Raw genomic sequence first — 14,089 nt, 5'->3', positions numbered from 1 at the left:
TAAAGAAATCTATTTGGTAGAAAAATCCAGATAAACTAACCATTAATTAACCTTTACTCAATAAATATCATGTACATGCGTGTGCATATGCTGATGTGTAAGCTGAAATTTGTCAAACCATGCAAAACAAAAGTGATCCGAACCCCTGGGAACTACACATGAGGAAAACTTCAAGGTGTACAAAGGCATTTCCAAGCCAAGCACAATTAGTACCAAACTAGGTCCCTTTCGAGAATTACACAAAAATCAGCCAGTCCAGCTGCGAACAAAGCCAGATTGAGCTTCCAACCAAGGCAAAAGTCAAGTTCGTATAACAAAAAGGTAGGCAGGTTTCATCATAAACAAAAAAGTGAAGGAAAGTACACTTGCATATAAGAGAATGATTTACATAAAACCACCAAAATTTTGGTCATAACCATACCACAAAACATAAATCATATCATTATGGTGAAAATATCCATCACTAAGGTTTCCTGCTTCTAAGCAAACTCAACAACAAAATTTTGGAAAGTTGAATTCGGAGTTCTTGGTTAATGTTCAAAAGTGCCATTCTAGGCCTCTGTTACTTGATACTCAAACACAGCATCTTTGCCAGAGAGCTTCTTGTGAACTGCAGCAAAGGAATCCAGCTTGTACTCAGTGTTGTTTCGTTCTTTAGGATCCAAGAAAACCTGTCCACAAAAGCATGATTGTTGGATAAATACTGGAATTAAATGTAAAAAACATATCACCAGTACATTAACCAAGCTGACTGTAACCGTTGCATTAAAATCATATCCCATACTTTTTTTTTTTTTTTTTTATAGGTAACGAAAACATTAAGATCCCATACTATTCACTAATCTTCTCTAAATCATAATCAAGCCTTATCTTCATATTATAATTTGTTAGAAATTTGTATAAACAACTCCCAACAATAAACCAAAAGACGTAATTTGCTTGCTATGTGGCTGTAGTGGTCACCTTCATTATCTTGGATCCATCATGTCTATATCTGACACGCTTCCCAACAATCTCAGCAGGCAATACAATATCCTCCAGCATTGCCTCGTGCACAGCAGTGAGTGTGCAGTTGCGAGGTCGTTGAACAGCAGAACCTTTCTTTGGTGGCCTCAATGTCCTCCGGGTGGCAATCAGGATCACATTCTGCAAGGTTTTAAAGGGAGTAAAATCACTATAATATCAACACCATTAACCTTAATATATATACTAAAAGGAAAACATGTGTGCCAGTTTAGTACAGCTTATTTTTCAGATTTTTGAAAATGGGGTTGTTTGAAAATGTTGTGCTTAGAAAAAAGTGAAGTTTAAAAAAGACGTATTTCAAAAAAACGCGGTTTGATAATGGTTCCACATAATTACATGGAAGTCCAATGGCTTGTTAAAATAATATAAACAGAAGAATTTAAAGTGGCTGGCTAAAAATTTGTGAGGAACAAAAGAAAGAGCACACAAGAGAATATAATTAAAAAGGGAGCACAGAGAATGACAGGAAAATAGAAATCTCAAACAATACCGTCAGAAAAAAAGCATTATGATTTGGAAAAAGAAGTTTTTTTTTTTTTTTTTCAAAACCGGTTTGGAGAAATCTCTTGGAACCTATTACAAGGTGATTCAATGACCATCTGCATAGATTTCAATCACATTACCCATTAAGTTATTGACAACAATTAAATTGCTCCTGTGATTAAAAGCACATGGATGGTCATTTAAATTATCATGTTAGTGGGTCAAAGAAATTTCTACCAAACTGGGTTGTTTGTCCTTAACTTTGTATGAATTAAAGTTTCTTCCACAATGGCAATGTGTTGGACCAAAGGCCCAAATGAAATTGTAAGACAACCAAATTATAGAAAGTCATTTTGATTTACCTTTCCGCTGAACTTCTTCTCAAGCTCTCTTACAAGCCTAACATGAATCTTGCGGAAGGCTTTCCTCAATCTATAGGGAGTATGGACAACAACAGTCTTTCTGTCCCCAACATCGATTGGACTATAACAGAAAAGAAAGAATACTAGTCACTTATAAGGCAGAGAACCAAAAGCAAGTGGTTAGAACTACATATGGTGCAATATAAAACACTTACGCTGCAGAGTCAATATAGAGATCCTTCAGGTCACTTTGCAGCTCCTGGTTGGTATGTTCCAAATCAAAGAGTGCCTGCAGGGATGATAAATAAAGCACACAATCAGATGCCAAAACATTTGGAAGGGACTGTCAAGTTCAATAACCTAAGGAAAATCTTATAGAAGCCAGTATAATAACCTCCTAACCAACTCTTCCGTGCCAGTGAGAGAAGCATCCTCAGCTTTACTGATCTTCCTCCTTGCAGAATACATGTTGACAAACTGGTTTAACAACTGGCACACAAAAGAGTGACCTGCATGAGGGATTTAAAATGTAAGGAAATATATTAACTTAAAATGAAACCTAATAGAATAAAATAAAAGGGACCTTGAAAATAAACTTATTTTCGGATAATCTTTGATGAACATACTGAATACTGAATACATATATATTTCAAGTTAGATAAAGAAAAATAGAAGATAACATATAGCCCGGCAAACCATCACCAGAAATTAATTATGTAAACGACCGCCACTTGTCAATTACCACTAAAATAATTTAAAACAAAGTACTAGTAACTAGTTGTTGTCCTACAAAGCCCATCCCTAACACCAAGCATCAGGTTGACAAAACAATGTGGCTGCTTCGCGCTTGTTTGGCACAGTTTATTTTTTATTTTATTTAAAAGAGGTTATTTACCTAGAAAACAAAAAGTGAAGTTTAAAAAATCTATACTTTGAATATATACAGTTTGGGGTTAGTTATGACTTATGAAACAGGCACTTAATTAATTCACACCTGCAAAAGGGCGGGCTTTGATTGTATCACTCTCTATGTACATTGTCTGTCTGTACACATCATGTATCATATGTTAAATGCGGGCATTGGTGTGAAAGTGTGCACATTGTGGGTTGAAGTGGACCCCAAAAAGTGTGAAACAATAATTTCCGGACAAAGATTAGCTCCAAACCAGTTTGGACCTATCTCTTCCTACATAAAGATGGTTTTCTTCAATTGCCACATAGTAGGTTGCAAGAAGATAGCTCCAAACCCATCTAGAGCCAAACTTTTTTCCAGAAAGTAATGCCACTTTTAAGTTAATCACAACATTGTCATAAGACTGCAATTGTCACAAAACTTATTATTACTACTACTACTTGGGTAACAATAACATCAGAGAAAAAAAAAAAAAAAAAAAAACTAAAATCGTATTATAAAAATAGCAAAAGGGCGGGCTTTGATTGTATCACTCTCTATGTACATTGTCTGTCTGTACACATCATGTATCATATGTTAAATGCGGGCATTGGTGTGAAAGTGTACACATTGTGGGTTGAAGTGGACCCCAAAAAGGGTGAAACAATAATTTCCAGACAAAGATTAGCTCCAAACCAGTTTGGACCTATCTCTTCCTACATAAGGATGGTCTCTTCAATCGCCACATAGTAGGTTGTAGGAATATATCTCCAAACCCGTCTAGAGCCAAACTTTTTTCCAGAGAGTAATGTCACTTTTAAGTTAATCACAACATTGTCATATGTTAACCACAACATTGTCAGAAGACTGCAATTGTCACAAAAAGTTATTACTACAACTTGGGTAACAATAACATCAGAGAAAAAAAAAAAAAAATCTAAAATCGTATTATGATAATAAAGGCAAAGGCAGATAATTCAGGGCCAATTCGCAGTTTTTTTTAGACCCAATTACGGTGTGAAACTAAAACCAAATCTAAACCCAACAACATAAGATTAAGATTTATGAATGAGAAAACAAAAAGGAATTAAGAGAATTCGTTTCTCGGGAAACAAACAAACATACATACATACAGAGAATAACAAAACTGATTCAGAGATTGTAGAAAAATGGGTTTTGAGGCGCACCTGAAGGGTGAGGCGACGATATGAGTGCGAGCGAAATTCCTGAAGCTTAAACAAAACCTTTTGGATGATAGGAGAGAAAACCCTTTTCCTAGGTTTGGGGTTTATGGATTCTTTTGTGAGATGGGTTTACCTTTGAATTGGGTATTGAGTAATTTGGGCTTTGGGGCAAGCCCAAAACCCATTCTTCTCTACAATTGTTTTCCACTATCAATTTTTGTTTCTTCTTAATTTTTTTTTCAAACTTCCTTCTTTTTTTTTTTGGGCCCAAAACTAGACTCGGGTCCATTAATCAAATCCGAACCCGAGATTTTTTTTACCCGCATTAAAAACGGGTTGATTCATATCTTTAATTTTTTTTTGGTAGTTGGGTCGATCAACTTGTCTGGCGCACAAGTAGACTTTTTTTTTTTTTTAAATCACGCTAGTAGATAAGTTGGGTAAATCAATCTAAATGTGAAACTAGGCTAAAATGGGCATTTGTCCATTTCGGTAAAACTTTCTAGTAAAATGCTCATATTCTGAAACTATATAGTAAAATATTATTGTTTTAAACTCAATTCTCTAAAAATCGAGTTATGTGAAATCAAACTAAAAAAAAAAAAAAAAAAAAAGAACTCGAGTTCCGTGTAAAATTTCTCACATTACTTGGTTTTCATCAAATTGAGTTTTTCAATGAAAATCTAAAAATCGAGTTTCAAAACAAGAGCATTTTACTAGATAGTTTCAGAACATGAGCATTTTACTTGAAAGTTTTGGCTAAAGGGGCAAATGCCCATTTTGGCTTGTTAAACTATGTAAATGTAATATGAAATCAACCATCCAAAAAATAATGACTATATTAAATTAAGTAACAACCACCAAGAAGTTTTATTTCTTGTTTGACTATGGGCCAATAAGATTTAGAGAAATTGACCTTACAATGAAAATTTTGTGAGCATCAAGTAGCTTACATTGAAACAACATCTCTACATTCTTTGACGTGATAATAAAGTTCATAACATTGGTCTAAACCCCAAATTTATGCAATAAAACTCATCAAATCATTGCCATTGTCAATCTCACCTACTACAAGCGAACTAACATCTCTTACACTGTTTCCAAGTGGAACAAAGTTTGTATTTGAGGAAAGAGAGTATTATCGATTAAGAATCAAACGTTGATAAAAGAAAATCTCTTTCTTCGGAAGCTTCGATCATGTTTTTTAGATAAGATTCATGAACTATGTTTATTGAAAAATCACATTATATATATATATATATATTTATATGTACGTATGTGTGTATGTATTCTAGAAGTTAATGTTATTGTGCTACTACAACATGTTGATACGAACAATTGAATAAAAAATTTGATAATGAATTTTTTTTTTTCATATCAACAAAAAATGTAAATATCAAATACAATAGAATATAAAAAATAAAAACAAAAAGTTGATATTAAGCTCTCTATTTTTTTGTCTATCAAAAAGTTAATTCAATTATTTTCTATTTTCTATTTTTTATATTCTATTGTATTTGATTGTGGGGCCAGAAAATCAGGCAGCCTTGGCCCACTCCAAGCCAGGCCCAGAGGCCCGCGCCGAGGATGCATGTGGGGTTCGAGGATGAAAGCGCGAGGTCCGGCCCCCGAGGAACGTATCCGAGGATGGCCCCGTCCTCGGGCATCCGAGATCTCGGAAGAACACGAGCACCACCCCACCAAAGAGGGGTCTTCTTGAATATCCGAGCAGGAGAGGGTCCAGTGCCATGCGTCAGCGACGGGAGCACGGCAAAGGAGCAAGTCTTAGGCGAGCTGTCACCTCTGCATTGAATGCCCTCAACTAACGTTCTGGCCGCATTAATGAGGACAGGACTCCTGAACAGTGCTGTCTTGGGTGCTGCAACCCACTGGAGGAATGGGGATGCGGCTGATGGGACAGGCTCTCAAGTGGTGGCCTGACTGATCAACAAATGGAGGGTTAGGATCAGTTTAGAGAGGTATATAACGTAAGGAGTCTCTCCTAAAAGGGGGACAGAAGATCTGCATTAAGAAGTCTTGTAGTGACCTGCGTCCTCTGGACCTTTGTAATCAATCTTAAAAGAAGCAATAAGAACGTCAAGCTTCGAAAGACCAGTTCGAGGAGCATCATTGTGCATCCCAATTCATGTTTAAGTTGATAAATCCACATGCAACCATGCAGGGCAGTTGCACCCCTTACTAGGGCCTAGTTCTTGAGCCCACTCTCTATAAATTCATTGAAGGGCAAGCTGGATCTGGGCCTACTCTCTCAACTTGAAGAAGAGCCCAAATTTGGTCCTTACAATTGGCGCCGTCTGTGGGAAGAACTCGTGCGTCAGTAAGGACAACAGCCAGACATGGTAGGGTCAGACCCTCACTAAGGGAGTTCCCATCGACATGAACCAGCTAGACCCCAACGTCCGAACGACTATGGCGACACGGGGCACGGCCAGAATGAGGAGAACGGATGATTCCGAGAAGGAAGCGTGCACACCTCATAAACTAGCAAAAGCCATACACATAGAAGCGGCTGCGTGCCCTAGGGAGGCGATAACGACCTAACCGCAAGACCGCGGGAGAATAAGAGTCACGCCTCTCAGAGGCAGGAAGATAAGGCGGCCATGCAGTGAGAGATAGATGATTTGAAGAGAAAGTTGCGCCATGCACAGCGAAAGCGACCCAAACCCAGCCTTGACTTACCCTCTGACGACGAAAGTGATAATGACTACAGGCAAAGGCTGACGACACCCCCGAGTGAAGTTTTCTCCCACGTGGATGAGCGCTATCAGAGGCGTAGGTGTGGCAGCCACACCCCTAAAGGCTTAGGAAGCGACGCCATGGGTAGGGCGCTGGATCGGCTCTCCAGGTCGCCCTTTACGTGTCGCATAGACGAGGCGGTGCTCCCTCGGAGGTTCCAGCAGCCGACCTCCACTGTTTACAATGGCAAAACGGACCCCGTGGAGCACGTGAGCCAGTTCAATCAAAGGATGGCCGTTCACTTTAAGAACGAGGCGCTGATGTGCAAAGTCTTCCTGTCCAGCTTGGGGCCTGTGGCAATGAGGTGGTTTAACGGCTTGAGGACGAATTCCGTAGACTCGTACAGACAGCTGACCCAGGCCTTTGGTTCCCGTTTTGTCACGAACAACAGACCTCCTCGGCCCATGAGCGCGTTGCTGTCCCTGACCATGCGCGATGACAAGACCCTCAAGGCTTACTCGGACAAGTATTGGGAGATTTACAACGAGTTGGACAGCAAGTACGATGATGTCGCCATCAACACGTTCAAGAATGGGCTCCCAATGGGGCACAGCCTGAGGAAGTCCTTAACTTGTAAGCCCACCACCAGCGTGCGGCAGCTAATGGACCGGATCGACAAATACAAACGGGTTGAGGAAGACTTGCTACAGGGCAAGGGGAAGGAGAAAGCTATCCCTCAGGAGAGGAGGGATTCCAGGTCGGACCGATATAACAACACCAGTCTAAGAAGAAATTTCATAGGGTAATCTGGGGCGACAAGCGCCCAGGCTGTCGGCGCTGTGTTCCGAGAACCGGTGCACAGGGTGCTGAAAAGATCAAGAACGAACCGTATTTCAAGTGGCCGAATAAGATGTCGGGGGACCCCGAGAAGCGTAATCAGGACCGTTACTACCAGTATCAACAAGACCACAGGCACGCTACAGAGGACTGTAGGAATCTCTGGAACTATCTGGACCAGTTAGTCTGGGAAGGGCGGCTGAAGCATCTCTTGCACCATTCCAGCAGCCAGCAGGGCCAAACCTACCATGAGCCACGGAAGGACACAGCCATGGGGTAGCCCGCTGGAACGATTAATGTGATATTGGCTGCGCTAGGAAGAATAGGCATGTGCCCTTCGCGGGTGTTGTCCGTAGCCCAGAGGGCCACCGGGGAGTCCCAGTCAGAGCCAAAGAGGGCCAGAAGAGGCTGTTACCCAACCCTGACTTTTTCCGAGGAGGACAAGGACGGAACCACCCAACTCCACGACGATGCCTTGGTGATCACCCTCAGAATTGGGGGTTATGACGTCAAAAGGGTGATGGTGGACGGTGGCAGCGCGGTGGAGGTCATGTACCCCGACCTCTATAAGGGGCTGGGGCTAAAGCCAGAGGACTTGTCGCCCTATAGCTCCCCATTGATGAGCTTCGATGGGAAGCTAGTCATCCCGGAGGGCATGATCAGGCTGCCCATCCAGACCAGCCCGGAAGTAGTAGAGGTGGACTTTATAGTGGTGAACACGTACGCCCCTTACACTGCCATTGTGGGAAGGCCTTGGCTCCACACCTTAGGAGGTGTCGCCTCTTCGTTGCACCAGAAAGTGAAATTCCCGTCTGGAGACCGAATCCTCAAGATCCGAGGGTGCCAGTCAACGGCAAGGCGGTGTATGGTCGTGACCACCTCACGTTCGCAAGATACAGAGCCTTCGGCCACCATGGCCGAAAACTTATAGCAGCTAACCACCTCGGTGGCACCAGCTGACATGGCCGCTGAGGAAGCAAGGCTCGAAGGCCTAGAGAAAGTGGTCATCGACGATGACCAGGAGAGGTTCTTTCAGGTCGAAACCCAACTGCCTCCCCGAGAGAAGGAGGAGTTGCTTGAGTTTCTCAAGAGTAACCTGGACGTGTTTGCATGGGACCCCTGCGATGCCCTAGGGATTGACCCATCCTTCATCTGTCACCGCCTTAACGTCAACCCTTTGGTAATCCCTAGGAAACAGCCACCTCGACGCCCGTCAAAGGAGCACGCCAAGGCAGTTAAGGAAGAGGTCAATAAACTCAAGCGTGCGGGCGCTATTAAAGAAGTATTCTACCCCGAGTGGTTAGCCAGCACTGTGGTGGTCAAGAAGAAGAGTGGGAAACGAAGGGTTTGCGTGGACTTCACGAACCTGAATAAAGCTTGCCCAAAGGACCCCTTCCCAATGCCACGGATAGACCAGTTGGTGGATGCAACTGCAGGCCATCCTCGGATGAGCTTCTTAGATGCCTTTCAAGGCTACCACCAGATCCCATTAGCCTTGGAGGATCAGGAGAAGACGGCCTTCGTAACGCCCATCGGGAACTACCACTACAAGGTGATGCCATTCGGCCTGAAGAACGCTGGATCTACTTATCAGAGGATGATGACGAGAATGTTCGAGCCATTGTTGGGCAAAAAACATTGAGATCTATGTTGACGATATGGTGGTAAAGAGCAGATTGGTGTCCGAGCATTTGTGGGACCTCGGTTGTATATTCGACGTCCTCAGAAAGCACAGGCTGCGACTAAATGCATCCAAGTGCTCGTTTGGCGTGGGATCTGGCAAGTTCCTGGGCTACATCATCACCCACCGGGGGATCGAGGTCGACCCTGACCAAATCAGAGCTATTCAAAATCTAAGGCCTCCGCAAAACCCCAAGGAGATCTAGAGGCTCATTGGGATGATCGCAGCCCTGAATCGATTTATTTCCAGGTCGGCCGACCGATGCAGACCGTTCTATCTCCTGCTCAACAAATGGAAGGGATTTGAGTGGTCTGAGGAATGCGCCACGACCTTCCAACAACTCAAAGATTACTTGGCCCGGCCGCCCATCATGTCTAAATCGGAGGCCGACGAGGTACTATACGCGTACATCGCTATGGCGCACCACGCTGTGAGCCTGGTGCTGATACGAGATGATGGTGGCGTCTAAAAATCGGTCTACTATGTTAGCAAGTCATTACACGAAGTCGAGATCAAATACTTACCCTTGGAAAAGGCCATACTTGCCGTGGTCCATGCCACGCGAAAGCTGCCTCATTACTTCCAGGCTCACACGGTGGTCGTCTTAACCCAACTACCCTTGAAGTCCGTACTTCGGGCCGCCGACTACACGGGAAGAATTGCAAAGTGGAATACCATCCTCGGACTGCCATAAAGTGCCAGGTTCTGGCAGACTTAACGGCGGAGTTCGCTGAGCCAACTATAAAAGTGGGAACCGAGGGAAGGATCGCTGACGAAAGGCCAGTTGGAGCGGTCTTTGTCCCGAAGCCACCATGCTAGAAAGTATATGTTGATGGCGCGGCAAACCAAAGAAAGTCAAGAGTAGGACTAGTCTTAGTGTCCCCTGAAGATCATGTCATAGAGAAATCCCTGAGGCTCGGATTCCCGGCCATAAACAACGAGGCCGAGTACGAGGCATTATTGCAGGGTATGGCCATGGTACGGAAGATGGGGGGAAAGTCGGTGGACATGTTCTCAGACTCGAGACTGGTAGTGGGACAGGTAAGGGGAGAGATGGAGGCTCGAGATTCGAGAATGCAAGAATACCTAAGCCAAGTCAAGCGCTTGCAGTCGGACTTCGACCTTTTCAGTCTGTCTCATATCCCCAGGCGTGGGAACAGCCATGCCGATTCATTAGCCACACTCGCAACTTCCTCGGCGGATGGTCTACCTCGGATTATACTTGTGGAGCACCTATAGAGGGTAAGTGAGGTGACGAAGGAAGCGATCCCCATCCTTAGGGTCGGAGTGGGTCCCAGCTGGATGGACCCCATTGTGAGATTCCTCAAAGATGATATCTTGCCCCAAGACAAGTCAGAGGCTGAGAAAGTACGACGAAAAGCTCCTCTCATAAACTATACAGGCGCTCCTACTCAGGGCCATACCTACTATGCGTCCACCCCGAAGCAGCAGAATTACTGCTCGAAGAGCTGCACGAGGGAATCTGCGGGAGCCATACAGGGGGGAGATCATTGTCTCACCGAGCCGTCACACAGGGATATTGGTGACCAGGGATGCAGCAAGAGGCCCAGGATTATGTCAAGAAGTGTGACCAACGCCAAAGGTTTGCCCCGAATATCCATCAACCAGGAGGGGTCCTTAATCCCTTGTCTAGTCCGTGGCCGTTTGCCCAATGGGGCTTGGACATTGTAGGACCATTCCTCAGAGTGCCAGGGAATAAGAAGTATCTGTTGGTAGCCACGGACTACTTTACCAAGTGGGTCGAGGCCGAGCCACTGGCCAACATCAGGGACGTAGACGCAAAGAAATTCCTTTAGAGGAACATTGTGACACGATTTGGGGTCCCCCACACCCTTGTCTCGGATAATGGGCTCCAATTCGATAGTAAGGCCTTCAGGAGGTACTATCATGAGCTTAGTATCACAAATAAATACTCAACGCCCGCCTACCCTCAGGGAAACGGGCAAGCCGAGGCCGTCAACAAGGTCATCGTCAGCGGGCTTAAGAAGAGACTGGACAACGCCAAAGGGAGATGGGTAAAGGAACTACCCCACGTTCTCTGGACATACCGGACCACGCCCTGGCGGTCAATGGGGGAAACACCCTCGTCTTAACTTATGGTGCCGAGGCGGTGATCCCCCTAGAAACAAGCTTCCCGACACTAAGGACGAGCTCTTTCACCCCAGGCAGTAATGATGAACTGCTGGGGAGGAGCCTGGACCAGGTAGAAGAACGAAGGGAACGAGCGATGATCCAGCTGGCCTATTACCAACAAAAGCTCAAGCAGGGGTATGATACCAATGTGAGACTCAGACCACTAACACCGGGGGACCTGGTGCTGAGAAAAGTCGTAAAGGCTGCTAAGAACCCTTCTTGGGGAAAGCTGGGACCCAACTGGGAGGGGTCCTACTGAATTATGTCAGTAGCGGGGATAGGTGCATACTACTTAGAAGATCTAGACGAAAAACCTGTACCTCGTCCGTGGAATGTAAATAACCTGAAAATGTATTATTATTAATGAAGAAGCCTTTTTGGATTCAAATGCTTACGCTATTATGACTATGTATCTCGCGTTCTGACGACTAGACTAAGTGTTAGATAGAACTAAGACATTGCATGGTCCTCGAACTCAAGCCTATGGGGAAACTAATTACTTCGAAATATCCTAAGTGTTAGACAGAACCAAGGCATTGCATGGTCCTCGGACTCAAGCCTATGGGGAAACTAACTACTTCAAAATATCCTAAGTGTTAGACAGAACCAAGGCATTGCATGGTCCTCGGACTCAAGCTTATGGGGAAACTAACTACTTCAAAATATCCTAAGTGTTAGACAGAACCAAGGCATTGCATGGTCCTCAGACTCAAGCATATGGAGAAACTAACTACTTCAAAATATCCTAAGTTAGGATGGATCGAAACCCTACCTAGCCCTTGAGACATAAGGGGACTGCCCACGCATACGATCTTTCCCATTATCATTGTTACCGATGTAATTGCCCAAGACACAATTCAAGTTAAATTCATGCAAATAAAAAGAAAAGAGAGGAAGTAGATAGCATGCAAACAAATAAACAATCCAAAATAGATAAGAAGGGAAATTAAACTCCCATTACAATAATGTGTCCATAGAAGTTGCGTGGCAAGAGCCACATTACATAAAAGAAAAGAAGGAAGAACAATAAAATAAAATAAAGTAAAAAAGGATAGGAAAAGATCAAGCAAATAGCAAAAGCAGGTTGGGCCGAGACGCCAAAGGATCTACTCTTTCTGCACAGTCTCACCCCCTGTAGATGGCTAGACAGGGGCAACCTCTGGTCTTCTGAGCCCTGGCCTAAGGGGACGGCCTGCAGAGGTACGGCGAGAATGGCTGCTTCCTCGATCGTAGGGATTTGAGCATCGGAAGGGACCTCCGCTACCCCTTGGGGCGCCTCCTCGCTCGGATCCTCCCTTAGTTCAGCAGCCCCTACCTCCTCAACAACCTCCCCAGCCTCGGCGCCATCAAGGGCAGCCTCGCAGATAGCAGGGGGGTAGTACACGCTCTCCGCCTTCCACAGGTCGGACGAGGCCTCCACCCCATCTTGTTTGAGGGTCTCAGCCCAGACCTGTGAGCAGTAGTGCCTACATACCCCCGGAACTTGAGCTTTATAAAGAGCCTCTATCTCAGCCACCCCCTCAACGTAGGAGGCAGTCTCGGCCTCCTCCTTGGCAGCCAAGGCCTCCTCCTTACCAAAATTCGCCTCGACCTTAGCCCGCTGAGCCTCGTCTTTGGCCCACTCTGCCTCCCTCTGGGCCCCCTCGGCCGTAGCCACCTTAGCTTGAAGATCGGCGATCAGCTCCCTCACGATCCTCAGCTGCTCCTCCGCCTCACCCAAGCGCCTCATCTGCTCCCTAGCCTGGTTCTGGGCACCCTCAAGACCAGACTCTGCGCTGTCTCGAGCCCTGGTCATCGCCTTCAAGTCCTCTCTGGCCTTGGCGAGGTCAGCCTCAGAGGTCTTGAGGGTCTGGGTAGCCTGAAAGTGCCTCTCCCGCTCCAAGTCGAGGGCCTTCCCTTGATCGTTGGCCGCCGCCTCCAACCTATAGGTGGCCTGGACAGCCTGCCAAAGTAATCGATGTACTATAAGCCTAACTCCAAAAAAAAAAAAAAAAAGGAAAAGAAAAAAAAAAAGGTGGGGAGTCAAAATCATAAGTTCTTACCATCCCCAAATATCACTTAAGACTGAGGAAGACCTGCTTGCTCCTCAAAGAGTCCAGCTCGGCCATGTCCGCTAGGAGTAGCAGGCACCTCTCCAGTGCGTCGGCCACGTGCGCGCCTTCACCCTCGTTGAAGTCCCTGAGGGAGGTGTCATCCCTCAAGGGCTCCCCATGGAGTATTGGGGCTGGGAGCCAGGCCTGAGCCTTCGACGAGGTGGTGACGACCTGCCTGTCCTAGCTCTTGCCGCCTATCTTAATCTGCTTGGACAGCTGCAGAGTATTGTCCTCCTCCTGCGAGGACACTGGCTTATCCTCCATAAGCCTTTTGCTCTTATCTTTCTTCTTCTTGAGGTCGGCGAGCACGGACCCAGAAGGCAGGCTTGTCTGAGAAGGAGGAGGAGGAGGAGGGGGAAGCTTCTGCTGGGTGGAGGTTGACCTCGTCTGAACGGACTGAGTCTTGGGAGGAGGAGGGGGAAGCTTCTGCTGGGACTTCCCCGGTTGGCCTTCGATTAGGTCTAACAAGCTGGTGAGAGGTTTCCTCTTGTATCCCATTGTTGGCAGAGGAGGGGCTTCTGAAGCGAGGAGGTCTACTTCGGTCAAACAAGGGTCGCCCAAATCCCCGGGAGGGTCCTCGGACTGATCGAGCTAGGCAAAAATGTCAAACGCGTCCTCTTCCCTTTCTGGATCCTCCTCGGCAGCCTCGGCGAATATGTGGGAAGAAGAGGGGACGGCTA

General features: G+C 45.4%; 3 protein-coding genes across 3 annotated transcripts; 2 read left to right on the top strand and 1 right to left on the bottom strand.

Annotated features, from left to right (window-relative positions):
* Positions 1–350: 350 nt before the first annotated feature.
* Positions 351–4,066, bottom strand: LOC112004857 (small ribosomal subunit protein eS7z). Its single transcript, XM_065762651.1, has 6 exons — positions 3,951–4,066; positions 2,272–2,360; positions 2,087–2,167; positions 1,872–1,992; positions 964–1,146; positions 351–671 (listed from the first exon to the last, which is right to left on the bottom strand). The coding sequence occupies exons 2-6, from the start codon at positions 2,337–2,339 to the stop codon at positions 552–554; spliced, it is 573 nt and encodes a 190-aa protein (XP_065618723.1). The 5' UTR covers positions 2,340–2,360; positions 3,951–4,066; the 3' UTR covers positions 351–551.
* A 2,718-nt stretch (positions 4,067–6,784) lies between these two features.
* LOC136062916 (uncharacterized) lies at positions 6,785–7,450 on the top strand. Its single transcript, XM_065762633.1, has one exon. The coding sequence runs from the start codon at positions 6,785–6,787 to the stop codon at positions 7,448–7,450; it is 666 nt and encodes a 221-aa protein (XP_065618705.1).
* A 359-nt stretch (positions 7,451–7,809) lies between these two features.
* Positions 7,810–8,412, top strand: LOC136062915 (uncharacterized). Its single transcript, XM_065762632.1, has one exon. The coding sequence runs from the start codon at positions 7,810–7,812 to the stop codon at positions 8,410–8,412; it is 603 nt and encodes a 200-aa protein (XP_065618704.1).
* The last annotated feature ends 5,677 nt before the right edge of the window (positions 8,413–14,089 follow it).

Source organism: Quercus suber, unplaced genomic scaffold (assembly GCF_002906115.3).
Source record: "Quercus suber isolate HL8 unplaced genomic scaffold, Cork oak 2.0 scaffold_467, whole genome shotgun sequence".
NCBI classification, from domain to species: domain Eukaryota; kingdom Viridiplantae; phylum Streptophyta; class Magnoliopsida; order Fagales; family Fagaceae; genus Quercus; species Quercus suber.
Note: the sequence above shows the minus strand (reverse complement) of the source record. Positions and strands in the feature narration are given on the sequence as shown.